Source organism: Cyanistes caeruleus, chromosome 1, assembly GCF_971803275.1.
Source record: "Cyanistes caeruleus chromosome 1, bCyaCae1.hap1.1, whole genome shotgun sequence".
Lineage (NCBI taxonomy): Eukaryota > Metazoa > Chordata > Aves > Passeriformes > Paridae > Cyanistes > Cyanistes caeruleus.
Window position 1 is genome coordinate 89275221 of NC_141701.1, and position 16729 is coordinate 89291949.

General features: G+C 39.6%; 1 protein-coding gene across 11 annotated transcripts in view; it reads left to right on the forward strand.

Moving 5' to 3' along the window:
* The first annotated feature begins 10842 nt into the window (after positions 1-10842).
* The window catches only part of PHACTR1 (phosphatase and actin regulator 1), a 295559-nt gene continuing 289672 nt past the window's right edge, over positions 10843-16729 (forward strand). For 8 of the 11 annotated variants that reach the window (XM_086902312.1, XM_086902348.1, XM_086902342.1 and 5 more), the window contains exons 1-2: positions 10858-10945; positions 13004-13121. In XM_086902312.1, the coding sequence (XP_086758438.1) occupies positions 13061-13121 (61 nt within the window). In that variant the 5' untranslated portion in view covers positions 10858-10945; positions 13004-13060. Of the gene's footprint in view, positions 10946-11708; positions 11799-11874; positions 11936-13003; positions 13122-16729 lie in introns of those variants that run through there. The other 3 variants (XM_086902301.1, XM_086902279.1, XM_086902290.1) reach the window with 3 other exon arrangements.

Genomic DNA, 16729 nt, shown 5'->3' on the forward strand with positions numbered 1-16729 from the left:
GCATTGAGAGAAAAATTACAGCCTAGAAGCAAAAGTTTGCATAACTAAAAAAATGTTAATGTCTCCCAATTCACATGGGCGTATTCACATGGGGCTTGCAGAAGATGGGCATAAAACACTGATTGATTTCAGTAGTGCCAGCATTAGCCTAGAGGAGCCAATCATACACATTAGAGGTGTCATACGTTATAGATACTGTTGAACTAGTCCCTTTCATTAGGGATGCTCTAATTCAGTTATAAATCATATCCTATTTTCATACTAAACCATAGCATAAACCACAGAGCATTTTTACAAGGGCATGTAGTTCTAGGACAAGGGGAATGGCTTTAAATCAAAAGAGGGTGGGTTTAGGCATGATAGTAGGAAGAAATACTATGTTTTTAGTGTGGTGAAGCACTGGAAAAGGTTGCCCAGAGAAGCTCTGTATGCTGCATCTCTGGAAGTGTTCAAGGACAGACTAGATGGGACTTTGAACACCCTGGTCTACAGGAAGGTATCCCTCCCATGGCAGGGGTGCTGGAACTAGATGATCTTTAAGGTCCCTTCCAGCCCAAACCATGCTAGGATTGATTCTCCCTTATTTCTACAGCCAGACAACACATTCTCATTTGTTACAAGACCCAGTGAAGCCTCCCTGTGAGTTGCAGATGTTGAACCACCACAAAGATTCTTGCTAAGACTTCATTTCTGTGGGCTCTTAATAAAAGAAGTGAGGAATGGAAGACAGGATTACTCTGTAGTAAGTTACCTCTAGAGTAATTGTTGGCCACTGAATAGGTACAGAGCTCAGCTGAAGTACCTCCTCTGGTGTGAGAAACTGGAGAAAGAGAAGGAGTGGTGGTGATTCAAACTGCACCTGTCTCCCTGGTCAAGTCCTGATAAGAAATTTGTTGTTGGATGATTTTCTGGAAAGCTGTTCATAGAACTCTGTAACAGTGTGTTTCTTACATGGTTCACAGGCAGAAGCCCTTTTTATTCTAATACTAGAACATCTTGAATACCAAATTCTTGACACCGTTGGTGAATTTCAGTTTAGAACCTGTTTCAAAACAGAGATTGGTTCTATCTGTGTATTACACAGCTTGGATTTGACTTAATTTCTTATATTCCTGTACCTATACAAGTGACAAATATAAGCCAAATAAGAAGTACATGGAAAAACCCATATCACAGGGTTACAGGCAGAATTTTTTAGCATGCTGCATACAGCAATTGTCTACTCCTTTCTCTAGACCCTACCCTATTCCTTTTTGGCACATTGCTATTTCTACCTACCCAACACTTGTTGTTCCAGACAGAAAACTAAAGTTAAAATTGACCATGCCTTTGCAAGGTCCAATCCCTGAAATATTGTCTAAGTGGCTCCTTTACTGGAAAAGTTTCTGGTCATATCTTCTTTTAATTGAACCATGTTGGGAGGCTACAGGCATTTGTCAATGGTCTATGCCTGCCAAAGGACTAGTACAAGGAATGTGAAAGTGAGATGATTTAGAGGAAGCAGCTGGCACTGTCTGGCTTTAGTCACCATTGTAATGCTGCTGTGCCCACTTACCTCCTCTGCAGAAGTTGTTTTCTTTGCACATTCTTTCTGAGGGAGCTCAGGTTGTTTAGCCTAGAGAAATGGAGGCTTGAGGACACCTTATTGTTCTCTACAACTGCCTGAAAGGAGGTTGTAGGAAGGTGGGTGTCAGTCTCTTCTCTCAGGAGTATAGCAACAGAAGAAGAAGAAATGGTCTTAAGCTCCACCAGGGGAGGTTCAGGTTAGACATCAGGAAAGCTTTCTTCACTAAAATGGTGATAAAGCATTGGAAGCCATTGCCCAGAGAGGGTCACCATCCCTGGAGGTGTTCAAGAAAGGTCTAGACATGGCACTTTGTGCTATGGTTTAGTTGGAGTGGTGGTGTTTGATCAAAGGTTGGATTCAATGATCTTGGAGGTCTTTTCCAACCTTAATGATTCTGTAATTCCAAAAGAAATACTGTAAAAAACATTATCCTAAGTAAATTGGTACTTCTCACTTTCTACCTCATGCTGGGTATCTCTAAGAGACATAAAATTCTGCATAACTTTTAACATTTTCTTTAAATCTACTACTTTCTAAAAAGCTATTCAGCCTAGCCTGGAGGTGATACCTGTCCTTGCCAACTGGTGATTGTTGCAAGACCTCTTGCTTGCAGAACACTATGATAAATGATATAAGAACTCAGGCAACAGAAGAGCTACCCTATTTCTTGAGTTTAATTAAGTGGATCCCTTACACACTTGAAATCACTAGAGATACCTGGGAGACATTCTGATAACCTGAGAGTTTCTGTCATTGTTGTAACAATGACAGAGACAGTGCACTAGCACACAATAGCTCTCTTCTTGCCTGACTCATTAATCTAAGCATATAAAAATTTACATGTGGATCTATATGTTTACATGCAACAAAAATAGCTTTATATATTCCTTTAAACCTGGACTTCTTGAAATTGAGATTTTTTAATTTTTTTTGTGTACATCTGACTATTTAAAATGAGGTAGCAAAACGAAGTTATTACCTAGTATCCTTGCATTTAATAATGATTTTACTATATGGTGCTCAGCTCTGAAACAGGTGTAGATAAAAGCTGTAAGGAATTAAGAAGTCAGATGATCTGGACAACCAAATAACTCTAAGCATATTCTCCTGTTACAGAACAGAGAACTTTTCACAACACTGAGCTGTACACAATGGATACATTCCTCCCTTCTGAAAAGGAGATTAAAGAAATCCATATTACTTCTATCTTTTCGTTATTTTTATTTTAATATTTTAAGTCCTGAGTTCAAGCTGACTTTAAGTAACTTCTAAAGCTATAAGGGGCTAGGCAGAGGGAGGATTTCCAGAGACTGCCTCATAACTTTAAATGCTATTTCTATGACAGGGATTGGAGCCTGAAAAAATATTAAATACTGTCACTTTTTCTGGTTTGATAATCAGTGCTTGATTTCTCCTCTCCCTCCTTTTCCAAAGACATTGTAAGTTTTAATACTGGGCATTCCAAGACTACAAATATGACTGTTCAGACAAGATATTTTTGGCCTTTGCTAATTTCCACAATTGCTTTTTCACAATCAATATTTTATTTAATTGGTCACTTGAGCTTTTTTCAGTGACGTTGGACCTCTGATGCATGTCACTTCAAAAGCATTTTCCAAACATTGTAGGCGTCATGGAGCAATTTTAGCATAAAAAGAAGAGTATAACTAGAGATGGCGGGGGAGCAAATTACATTTTGTATATATAGTATTAAATGCTTCCATTAGTTGCCATAGGGATGGGCAGAAGTTGGTCTGAAATGACAGCTTTTCTGATGCTTGATGTGTTTAAAAGGAAAACACTGGGGGGAGGGGGTTTAATTCTTGTTATTACCCCAGGATACTTCTATAGGGGAGAGGGAAATATTAAAGTCATATTTCTCAAAAAAGATGCTTAGTGTCTACATTAACAGACTAGGGCATCACCTTTGCCTCTGCAGAGACACATGCATCTTTGTAGCTTCAGGGCTGTAATTCCACAGCTGCTCAGAGCTTCTAATTTCCTTTTGTTGTGCAACACAGCAGCTATAACCACAACCCCTCCTCCTGAGCAGTGTCTGTAAATCTGCTGCAGTAGTAACCTGTCTTGCAATTACTGCTGCGCACACTCCAATTACAACGGAACTGGTGTGAGACCTGCACGTCAGGCCAGCCTTTCCGATTTGCTGGCTCTGACATCCACTTGGCTCAGCTGCTGGAAATCAACTGAAAGCAAGCCCTGGATTTATAGTTATGATTTGAACTTCCACGTGAATGTGTCAAAAAGCTCACAGGTACAAGTCACGTATCTCAGCCTGCATTTTAAGCCTGCAGCCATCCGATGTTAAAGCTGTTATTCATGCCAAGCATGATCAGAAGTAGGGTGCCAGCTGTGCAGCGAGCTGGCATTCAGGTCCCTGGAAATTTTGTGTGGATGTTATGTGTGCCATTCAAGGGACACTTGCTGGCTTTGCTAACTGAAAAATGTAAATGCTTTAGAAATTACTACTACACAATATGCAGATAAGAGTCAATCAAGAGGCTAAATAATACAACTTTATGTTTCAGAAGGTAGTCCATAAGAGAAGAATCTGCCTCATAAGGATTGAAACTGAGTCAGTGTACTTAATGGCTATAATCTAAGTTCACTTTCCATTGATTTGTAGTAAGTTTTTAAAGAAGCACCATGATTTTATTTTTTTTCTCTGACTTCTGTGGTGTGCCACAAGTACCTTTTTTCTTCCTTCTCCCAAGGACAATGTTTTATTAGTTTTATTTACTCATCACCCTGTGGAGCACTGAGCAAACACCAAATGCAATTTTAAGAAGACAATTCATAGATGTTAAAATGTCATTTGTCAGGGCTGTTGTTTGTAGTCTCTCTGACGAAATCTTGTGTCAATTCATGGGGATACACCTCACTGATGTGGCTCTAGTGTCTCTAATAATTAGTAAAACTTAGGCAACAGAAAAAAAGTTCAATTTTTCTTTGCAACAGGATTGACAAGTGCAACCAACATGTAACAATGGACTGTCCTTGCCTGTAGTGTTTTAGAAATGATCTCCATCTGTTCTGTTAAAAGATCTCCTCTTTTGTCAAGCTAAAAAAGCTGGAGAAGAGGATCTGCATTAGCTCTTCCATAGTGCAACACAAATTTGGTATTAGTCCTACAAATTCCTGCTGAAGGTGCAAAAAGGGATTGCTCAAAGGCAAGGAGAAATTCTTTAAAATCACGAACAACACGAAGTTTTAAGTACTCTCCTGAGCCTGCCATGTATGGTGAAGGAGGGGGAGGATGTGGGCAGAAAGGCATGTCTGAAGAGACAGGAGAACTCGTGTAGCCCCCATCATGCTAATGGAACATGTAGCTGCAATACATACTCCTCTTCTGAGCCACACTTTTGATATCAGACGGGAGTAACTTGACAGCACTACAATTTCACTACAATTAAGAAAGAAGGAATTAGGTTCCTCTGGCTTGTTATTGTACTTGTCACTTTGACCTTGCCTAGACCTGCGTCATGCAGGATCAAGTTCTTCAAAAAAGCACAGAAAATGTGGCCATATGTAGTTGCATATACTTACATATATAAAACAGTCAACTTGTGCACATTAAAAAAATTGCAACCAAACTAAGTTAAAGGTAACAAGTAAGCTTTGGAATAACTTTAATAGTGAGGTACGGTAATATTTGCCCAGGAGTTCTCAAGATATCTGGACAATTTTTTCAGTTACAGTCACCTGTTTCATTACAATTCCTGTAAATATTGCCATTGTGAAAGATACAGCTCCTCAGTAGCTCCAGAGAAATATAAGGTAGGAAATATAAGACAGGTGGCTGTTTTCCCTGAAGCTCTCATTGTTGATCTGTCTTACCAGGGAGGTTAATCTCTAAAAATCATAGACCAAACCATAAGAGAAAATGATGCAATTTTTGGAGGACAACAGGAAATGAGGTTGGGAGTGCCCCACATAAGAAGGACACAGACCTGTTGGAGCAAGTCCAGAGAACAGCCACAAAGATGCTGAGAGGGCTGAAGTGTCTGTCCTATGAAGACATGCTGAGAGAATTGGGGTTGTTCAGCCTGGACAAGAGAAGGCTCCATGGATACCTCTGAACATTCCAGTACCTAAAGGGGGCCTGCAGGAGAGATGGAGAGGGACTTTTTACAAGGGCATGTAGTGATAGGACAGGGGGAATTGGCTTTTAAGTTAAAGAGGGGAGGTTTAGATTAGGTACTAGGAAAAAAATCTTTACTGTGAGGGTGATGAGGCACTGGATGTGGATGACCAATCTCTGGAAATGTTCAAAGCCAGGTTGGATGCAACACTGAGCAACCTGATTTATTGAAAGGTGTCCTGCCCATGGCAGAGGGTTTGGAACTAAATGATCTTCAAGGTCCCTTCCAACCATACCATTCTATGATTTTATGCTAAATTATATAGAGACTGGCATTTATATGTATTAATTATCCATGTATGCACAATGCCCTATGAATATTAAATCAAATTGTGTTATTTGAGAAATTCACCTTGTAGATTCATTAATAGTTCATAGTTATGTCTTTGCCTTACATAAAGGCAGTTGGTAAAAAGTTGTTTGATTTTGTTCTAGCCAGAATGCAAGTCTCAAATTTTTATTGAATATAATCATGGTACTGTATTTATGTCCAGTTGTTCAGTTACTTTGGAACTGTTTATCCAATTTAAACCACTAACCAACTAAAACCAAGCTTATGAACTATCTGCTTTCAATGCAATTTCTCAAATGCCATCAGGAGACTTTAAGCTTGCAGATGTTCCCAGTTTCCTCGTGCTCGTTTTCCTTTTCTTCCAAGGAAGGGTAAGACTGATACAGTACTTTCATTAGTGCAAAATAAAGGCATTTCCTCTTACATATTTGGCCAGCCATTTGTGCTGGGGGGTTGCTCAAGCTTAGTGACTGCTCAGTCCCAGAAGGAGGATTTTATAGTCTTTGTTTCCAGTAGCTGACTTAGATCCTTTTACAGTTCCTTTGCCAGAACTCCTTGGAAAGTGAGCAGGAAGTAGAAAGCAATGCATCCACCTACTTAACTGCTGAATGCTGGTGGGGCAGTGAAAACAAGCTTACCCAAATCACCTATTTTACTAGTTTTCTCCACTTTCCTTGCCACTGGTAGCTCTGTGATTCACTATTTCCACCAAGTCACCCGTGTGAGAGAACTAGAGAAAGTTCCTTTTCTTCCATTCCTGTCTAGCTTGTTATAGGAAAAAAATAATCATGTAATTGAGGAAAATTATGAAGGTCTATTTAAGCAGAAGAATTTCTGCCTGTATAAGGATTAGAGGAAATAGGCTTTAACGTACATTCTCTCCCAAATTCTCTCTTCTCTGTTTATCATATAATTATGACTTCAACTTCTCCTCCCTCAAATGAAGGCGTATCAAACTGCCATACATCATCTTAGAAAAGGCTTTTACTATGCAGGATAGCTAACCTTTGTTCTCAATGACAGCACTTTAAAGATTTTCTCAACTTGCCACTTCTTGAACTTCTTGTTCATGACGCATGATGCTAGAGCTGCCTCCTTTCAAGCTCATCGCTTCTGCGCTGGAATCTATGCACTTCTTGCTTTGGACCTAAACAACAAGAATGTGACCCTGATGCTATGAAAGCACTGCCCAACCTTCCACTGACCTCAAGAGCCAGAGCTACCTTTACATTCTCTTTAATGTTTCTGGACATTGATAACTTTTATGGCAGAAGCATTAAAAGTAAATACTGTGCCACTGGAAGTACCTTCTTCTGGATATCTCTCTTTAAATTCCTATGTGGTTTCAGCCTAAGGATCCCAGAATGGAGTTGTACAAAATTTGTAGAAACTTCTGAAAGCATCAATTTTAGTCTCTATCCCTGTAAAGAATCTGTGAACCTCATTTGAATATTTTTGTCTTTTGCTGTTTGTTAGTACATCATAATATCTGTCTTGCATTACAAATAAGAAATAGAGAACATATTTGTGTCCTAATTTTGGTAGCAATCCTCTCTTTTTAACACATCTAAGTACAAGACTAATAATTATAATTTAAAAAAGCCCATTCTTCACAGCTTAGGGGCTTAAACTTTTATATTCTTCCTTTATTCTGAATGTATCCCTCAGGAAACAACTCTCTGTAATAATCACCTTGCCTACACTTCTTCAGTCACACATTACATTCTCTCTCCCACTTTCTTTCAGGTTAATATTAGTGTTTGTCAGCAGCAGACTCTTTTTTCAAGGCTCTGAGTCATTACAGTAACAGTTATGCTCTCAATAGAGAGTTCAGGGTAGGAAAAAACCTCAGCCTAATGCCTACATGTATCTGACTGTTAAAGAACCAGAAGGCTACTCACTCCTTTCTCACTCCTTTTAAATGCCAAGTGTTCCATTACATTCCTCTTGAGATTTTGGGAGGGTTTTTTGTTGGCTTTCTTTTTTTAATTTGGGAAAAAGTCAAATGTGATGTAGTAGGTTACTAAAGCTCACGATGAGGAATTTTGGCTTCAGATTTTTCCTAAGTGTGACAGGTTTTTTCCCAAGTATTTCTCTAGCAGAGTTCAACTGGTTGGTATAATGGTCTAGCTCACAAAGCATTCAGTCTCTGTCTAGTCCTATATAGATACCTGTGTATCTTTAGATTAGATACAAAATCACTTCACCCATTATCCTAAACAGGGATCTATGCTGATAAGAGATCCAGTCAATAGCAGAGGTTTTGCAAGTTTGGCTTCAGGCCTTGACAGAGCACAGGTAAAACAGAGAGCTAGAGTGTACAGTTTCTGGTTCTGGCCACTGCTGCCCTTCCCTGTCCTGTCCCTTGAGATGCTCTGCAGTTCTTTGGAAAACAAGTCAGAGTACACATCTCAATGGACTGTGCTTTAGCGCGAGAGCTGTGCAGAACTTTCCCACTGAGCCTCAGGGATATGTGAAGCCTGATCTGGGATCATGCTCAAAACAGATCTGTTTCATCTGCATGTTTCTTTAGACATACAGGCTTTTCAACTCAGCTGGATTCCTTTTTTTGAGGGTTGAGCTCTTCCTGGACTGTGGGTCAAATCTGAGCCCACACTACCATCCTAGAGATTTTCTAATCAGGTAAGCAAGGATTTCCCTCATGGTGATGAATGCTACAGAAACATCTAAATATATAGGCGCTGTTACCTTTCTTGTTGCTAAGTGCTCCCTAGTCAGAAAGAGCTCTTAGCAGTTGTCAGAAATGCTTCACTATAATTTAAAATAAACTGTAAATGCCTGAGATGGATGAAAGTATCAAGATGGATGATCTTGCAATGGTCAGCAGAGAGGCTGCTGGTGATTTCAATGACTTTGCTTGCCAGTCATGCTTGAAAATGACAATGCATATTGAAAGGGACATAACAAAGAGGATCAGGAAGATACATCAACGGCTAAAGGATAGGTGCTATTAAACATTCTCCAGCTTGCAAGCTTTTCATTTTTTCAGTTTCCTTCTGACTGAGAGATTGTGTCCCAAGGAAAAAGCGTAAGTATTCCATATTGCTTGCAAACAGGCAGATATAATCCTTGGAGTGAGTGATGTTCCTGTCTCTCATTTTCCTTCTGAGTCTCTGTGCTGCCAGCCTCTCTTCTTTTTCCTGGTTGTATGTTAAAGAATGCCAGCTGGGCTAAACAGGCAATTGGTCCCTGTTCCACAGGATAATGGATCCAATAATTATCAGAGGCCAGCTTGGAGGGACAGTTATATAGATATATAACTATACAGCTATTGTTCAGTAGTCACCACGGCAAATACAAACCATCCAAAATGCAAAGATGGAGATGCTAGCAACTCTCAAAAATGCAAAGAAAGCAGCTTGCAGTGTTCTTCTGATTGCTTTTGCTTTAATTTGTGTTTAGGAATGAAAACGTTTTTCACATCTCTGAAAACAGGAACACAATTTGGTAAACCAGATCTTCCACTAAGGTGGCACAGTGAGACACCTACTCAATCCAACTATATTTAGTGGAGTGCCAGTGTAGGAACAGCCATACCAGACTCTACTTGGAGTTCATGTAGCTTCTCCTTATGTTTGACCCTGTCTGCATGCTCTGGAAAAGAATATGAGTCTTAGGAACGGGAATCCATGTAGTAATCTCTTCATGGGGATTCTTACTTTCTAACCTGCCCCAAAAAACCCTTGTACTCTGTGGGTTTATTCATCTTCTTGAGTTTCTTCTTAAAAACAAACAAATGACAAAAAAAAACTATGCTTCTTAATATATAGTTTTCTGATACTAAAAAAAAATCCAATCTTTGAGAACCCACAGTTTTGAGCACCAGTAATATTTGGTGGCAATGGAATTCAGAAGGCATTTATATCTGACCTTTTGAGTAAAATATCTGCAAAAATGGGAAAACTAGGTCTGATTGCTTATTGACACTTCTCTCGACCAGCACTCTTGAGTTTAAATTATCAAAGGATCATTTTATCCCTGCCCTCTTCCATTTCTTACTCATTTCCAAAAAGGCTTTGGGAAACTTCTCAAAGACCTGTTAGAAAAAGCAAGGTCCTGATCCTCTTGTGAGAGATGCCCATGCAATTTAATAGCATGGCCCTTCTTAGCCCCTAGTGCCTGGCTTGGTCAGAATTCCAAACTATGTGCAGTTTCAGTAATGCTAAACTAGATCAGCTGGAAGCCACAAAGAGATAACTGCTATATCTCAGTTTATTAGCTATTCAAGCTCACTTTTAAACTTTTAAAAGGCAAATTATAATTGAAAATATCTCAGTAGAAACATATTCTGCTTTCACAGTCTATGGATATGCATGTTTAAGCTATCATGCCATGACACTCTGCCCCTTGATTTATATTTTTACTGATGCTTTGACTGAGTAGTTTGTTGCCATGTACTGCTAAATGAAGGAAAAATCAAAAACTGCATCAGACAACCACTCTGTATTTCATTCTAGAAAATAGCTGGCAATTATAATTACTCACCATGTTTCTGGCTCAGAATAAAAGTGGCATTGCACAAAAAAACCACACTGAACATTCATCGTGATTAGAAAATGCTCCATACCTTGGAGTGCAGTGGAGACATAAGAATAATTTTAAATGCAAATTAAATTGTGGGGGTAGCAAAGAGAACAGATAAAAGACAGTAAAACAAAGCCTTTCACTTTCCTCAAATTAGCAGGCTAATGTAGTATAAAAAAAAATCAGTTCTACTCAGATCTGTGCTAAGAGCTTTCATTTCATCATAATATAAAACAGCAGATCCATCACCTTTCTCTATTCAGTACTCTTCATTTCGAGGTTGAAGTGAAAATTAGAAGCTGTTCTTTCTGGCTCACAGACTGGGTTGCATTTGCTTAGTCTTATTCCATGACAGTAGGATGGAAAGAGGTCAGTAACACTGGTAAGTACTTCTGCATCTGATTTTATTTATTTATTTTTAAAATCTTTCGGTGCTTTGGCTTTTTGTCAATGTGCATTTCCTAAAAAAAGCTACATTGTGTATTTTGTAAAAGGCTGTATCTTATGCAGAAATGCAATGATTCCTTGAGAATGCTTGTATCAGATGTTAGAGCTCCTTCAAGAATGAATTACTTTAAGTAGGAATTCTGTAATAGGAAAGGTTTTCTTAATATTCTATATATTTCATAGCATCACTGAAACATTTTGTATGTTGCTTTTCTGTCTGCCTTGTCCAACAAGCAGTACCAGATAAGAAATGAATCTCTTCTCAAGATGCTATTTGCATTATATTCATAGCAAAACAATCTCATTACCCTTAAGGTAAATGATGAAGTAAGCAGGTATTTTACTTAGTGAAAGCAAATTATTAGATAAAACACAATGTTAGGTTTAAATTTAACCATTATGAAACATTAAAAATATCTCAGAATATGAGATGCAACAAGGAAGACTGAAGTGTAAAACAAATTCTTAAGGAAACTTGATATAGATTTTTTTTTTCCTTGGGAAAGTTTTTATCAAATCAAAATCAGGGGCTAAATTCTTTAGTACGAAGGGTGAGGGGGTGTGGGGGAGATGAACGTAGTGTCACCTCCTGTTGCTAAGTAACAGCATCTCCTGGCCATTTTTATCTGATAAAGGAAGTCCAGTTGACGTTATGCATTATTCATCAGAGTTCCAATCAAACAATCAAAATTGTTTGCTTACACTGGGGACATTTAGTAAGATCAAAGAAACCCTCCTTGAAACTACTGGAGCTTACACCACTGCCAGACAGCCCTTGATACTCTGCAGTAAGTATCATTTCTGCTTTGGGAGTGCTACAGTAAAGTGAATTGCTGTGGAACGTAAAAGTTTTCTCATCAGGACAGACTTCTGAATTTTAAAAGGACTGCATGTTGATTGATGAGAACTGAATCAAAGGAAAAAGGTAAAGCTTTGGAAACCTGGTTTTCTGATTTTTCACTGCAAAATTAAAGGAATTACTTGAAGCAAGAGTCAGACTCCCTGCTCCAAACCTTTTTGTTAGGTTTGCACAGAAAAGAACTAGAGGTATATTTGTCCGTCTGTCTTAAAATACACATTGTTCAGAGTTGTTTGCATGCTTATGATTATATGCTGTGGTGAACTGTGGTGTGGGTGAGAGAACGAGGTTGAGTGTTTTCTGCAAATCTTGGTTTTTCTATATGAGTTTCTAAGAGTAGAATAAAATGCAGAAGGTAGTAATGAAGCTGGAGAGGGGTCACAGTATTTTTCCAGGAACTCTGCTGGAGTATAGGCAAACATAATTCAGTGTACATCTTGGAGAGTTGCAATCTAGGATCTCAGCAGAGCTGAGCTTCAAAAGGATGCCAAAAATATGAACCTTAGCTACGAAACAGTTCTAGGAGTACCCTACCATTTCTTAATGATTGCTCTTACCACATATTTTAAAACTGATGGTGGTGTGTTTTGCTCCTACTTCTGGTCAGCAAGAGGAGAGAGGGAAGGCAAGGCTGGCTTCTGGTCCATTTAGGTGGAGTGAAATATCCAGAATATTGTGTCTTCCTTTCTAGTGCAGCATTTTGGCATAAGTGGCAAGAATGCAATCTTTGATGTAGTCTGTTATAGTAGTGCCTACTCGGAGACACTGGCTGGGAATCTGGCTAAAGGAGGTCCGTGACTGATTTTCTTTTTAAGAGCAAATGTAATGGGCAGATGAATCCAAGTATGTGTCTTAAGAAACAGAGACTGTGACTAGAATACAGGTGATTGTACTAGGAAGATACTAGGAATGTTGCTAATATTGCAGTAGCACTTTTCTTTTTTGTCTTTAGACAAGGGCTTGAATCAAACATTCTAAAAGAGAAAAGGATGCTTATGAAGTTCTATGAATAGTGACTTGAAAATACTTTGACCCTAATATGCCAGATGAAGTACTTTAGTGACTGCCTACACAGTTCTTTCCACAAAGAAACCCACCAGCTTTTTTCTCCGACATCTCTGTAATCTTCTCTAGGAATCTGACTGATCGTTCATACCGGAGTATTGTACACAAACACAACGCACCTTCAAAATGGACTACTTTTTGGATGTCGAGTCTGCTCACAGACTGTTTTACAGTCAAGGAGCCCAAGGTAAGAAACTCTGGCACTAAAAATTACTAGTTTAACTGTACAGTTAAAGCGTATGGGGCCAGATAGGGGCCAGTGATCGACATAAGTGTTGAGAGGGCACTGGGTAAGGCCTTCAAAATGTATGGGCTTTAAAAGGGACAACAAGAAGAAAAATGGTGGGGTTGATCTGCCCTCTCAGAGGATAAGGAAGGACTGTGAGAGCTGCTGGGTGTGCTGCAGGAGTAAAAAGAGCTGCCAGGATCCAGGTTCTGCTGTTGCAGAACCCAAATGGACAAGACAGCAATGGCCTGCAGCTTGCTGAGTTAGCCTGTGGTGTCCTTTCCCTTCCTCCTTTTGCTTCTCAGTGCTGTCAGGATCATAAGGTGATGTTATTCTGGAAAAACTGGTTTGGAAAAGCCCTGAGGCAGTCCCCCCACATGGTGGTTTGCAAACAGCAGCTCTCACTGGTCTGCCTTGTCCCCTGTGAAATGCTGGCCCCCACAGAGCAGCAGCAGGGTGAGAGGGGAAGGGTAAACAAGATCCACTTCTTTAATGTAGTTGAGACTTGTTCACGACATAGATGGTATTTTTGGTAAAGTCAGTTCACGTTTTTCTCACCAGCTCTATATTTGGAGAAAACTTGCAATTTCAGAGAGAAGGGTGTTTTTTTTTTTTTTCTTTAAACTTTAAACACCATATTAAATTCAAGAAAACTGTAAGAGCTAACTAGCTCTATCAGCCATTTCTGCTTCTACATACTGTCTACTCTACATTTTACATACTCTCATTTGAAAATGAGATCCATTTTTCTTCCACAATTAATTCCATTGGTTGCTATCATATGCAAAGTCTGGACAACAGAGTTTGGCCTTCCCTCTGGAGGCCATTCTCCCAGAGCAAGATGTAATCCACCCACAGGATGCCACCAACCCATGATAGGAGCAGTACCACCTCTGACCTTTGGCTCAGCTGAGGTGCTGCTGCCTAGCACATGCTGTGCTGCTTAGCTGCTGCCTCAGTTGTTGTGAAACATTTTTACCAGTTGCAGAGTCTTTCTTGTCACAACACAGCTTCCTGCATTAACAAGAGAAGCGAATACTAAGCACCACAAAATCAGGGAAAAAAACAGCTGAGGGCAATGACTGGGGTTTTTTTCTGCATCTCTAAAATGCATCAAACACCTGGGCATTGCTACACAAGTAATATTGAAATATGTTCTTCAACCCTCTTTGAGCAGAGAGGTTGGACTAGATGACCTCCTGTGATCCCTTCCAACCATAACTATTCTGTGATATCTCTATGGAAACAAACCATTTCTATTCCATTGAAACTAAAATTCAGGAATATACATCTTACTGCTTTACGAAATACAGCAAATTATCAACATCATCCAAATGCTCTGTGAACTGCAACATACAGAGGCAACTGTGGAAGAAAGAATATGTGTTCGTGCAATGAAAGTCTATTACAGTCATGTGCACAAGGTGACTAGTAAGGGCTGTGCAGGTCACCTTCACTGTAGCTATTTCCAAGCAGGCAAGATTGAAAAAACACTATCCTACCCATACTTGGAGAAATTATATTGTTAGCACATATAGAAATGTTTGTACTGATCAGTTACTAAATCCAAAACAAGGAAAAAAGTCCATTATGCAGAACTGTATTCCTTGATACAAATGTCATCAGCAGGGGGCTGACCTCTAGATCTGTTATGTGAACTTCTATCCCTTGGCCAAAACAAATAGGAACTATCACTGAGACTTGGAGATTTTTTGTTCCCTTGCTTGTGAATGTTTTATGAAAGTCACCAATTACGTGCTTTCTCTGCGCCCTAGACCCTAACTACTTCCACAACTAGAAACATTGATAGAAAAGCCATGCTGCACTTAGGCTCTGTCCCCTTCCACTTTTCACCTTTCTTGTTGCTCCTTTTACTGCATTTCCCACAGCTCCTGCTTTTTGCATCTCTTACCTTTACATGCTTGAGGCAAGGCCTCTTCCCCAAACTCTTGTAACCTCCCCTCTCTTCATATTTCTGGTCAGCTGCTCTCCAACAAGCTGAGTACCAGCAGAGAAATTGCTCTGAGCACAGAAGAGACAATGCTTCTGCTTTACATTTTCAAATGCTGCAACACAGCAGCCCCCTGGCACCCAGGAAAGGTGCTTGAGGGGAAGAACGGATGAACAACTGCAGTGGCAGTAGGATGCGAAACAAAATGTGGCCTGTGCAGAGACATTTCAGGAGGCTTTCACTGAGCATCTCTGAGGTACCACAGACAGCTTCAGCAGGCCAAATAATAAGTTTCTGCAAGAATAATAATCATCAAGCTTTTCTGCCGTAAATGCCTTTTTCACTATCTATAGCCCCAAACTTCTAAATATCCCCTTTCTCTCAGCTACTTTAGCCCCAGTACAGAAGAACTATTGAGTATGAATTCATGCTGCCTATACAGCTCTGCTAACTCTTGTTGCCCTTGTATCTTATGCCAAATTTTAAGGGTGTCTTCCAAAAAACAAGCACTTCTACATGAGATAACGGCATGGTATCTCCAAACATAGGCAAAACCAACATATTTCTTCCCTTCTCTACCTTCTGAGGAACGGGCTAACTCCATTAGCTTTAACTTTCTGAAACCATCCCCAAGACACACTGAATGTGAGGCACTCATCTGCAATAAATAGCATAGCTCAAGTAGCTTGTATGGAACTGAATAAAAGGTCTGCAAGAAAGCATCGTCAACAGATCTGCCTAATGGGATTGCAAGTAACTATTTGACATTGATATAATAACACGACGCTATTAGCAAATCACACTATCAAACATCATGTGTATATGCATTAAAACTGCAATAAGAACTGAGTGAAAGAAGGCTATAGTATTCTGCCTGTTAATTAGAAACAACATCAGAAAACAATATATGTATTATTAGTACTGTAGTTATATTATTATATTATATATTAACAGAGCATTACAAAGTGCTCTGTTTACAGAATGTAGAATGGGAGTTTATGACCCACTCAGCTCTTCTGTGAGATTTGAAAATCTCAACCCTTTAGTACTCCAGATCAAGAAAAAAAAATCTTTCCAGTGTTTTTACATTAATGACATGGCAATGTTACAAATGGCAGCAGTAAAGCACTTATTCTCATTTGTAGCCATTCCTTGTGTGTGGAAGAGAAGAGAAGGAATAGGACTGCAAAATGTTGGGAAGGAACTCAAAGAGCTATGATGTCACTGACAACTGATGACATCAAATTCGACCTGTCCTAGGGTCTTGTGTAGTTGAATGTGTGATACTCTGACCTCAACAAACAGACTGAGACAGGGTTTTATCCTCCAGCAACTAATCCACCATTCTCTACGCCTTACTGCCTGCACTAATGCCCACACCTTGTTCCTAGTCCTGCAGAAAGAAGTAAACTGCCTTTGCTGTTTTAGGGTAGGAGGAGAGAGGTGTTACTTTATGAGCTGCCATCTCTCCCATCCTCTCCTCTGCAGGAGCAGCCATCACCTCACTTCCATGGGCTGAGCACAGAGCAGAGAAATGCATGCCCATTCAGGCTGTATCTGCTGTTCAAACAGCTGTTCCCTGTTTCCTTCAAGGAAAGTGAAGCAGGAGGAATGGAAA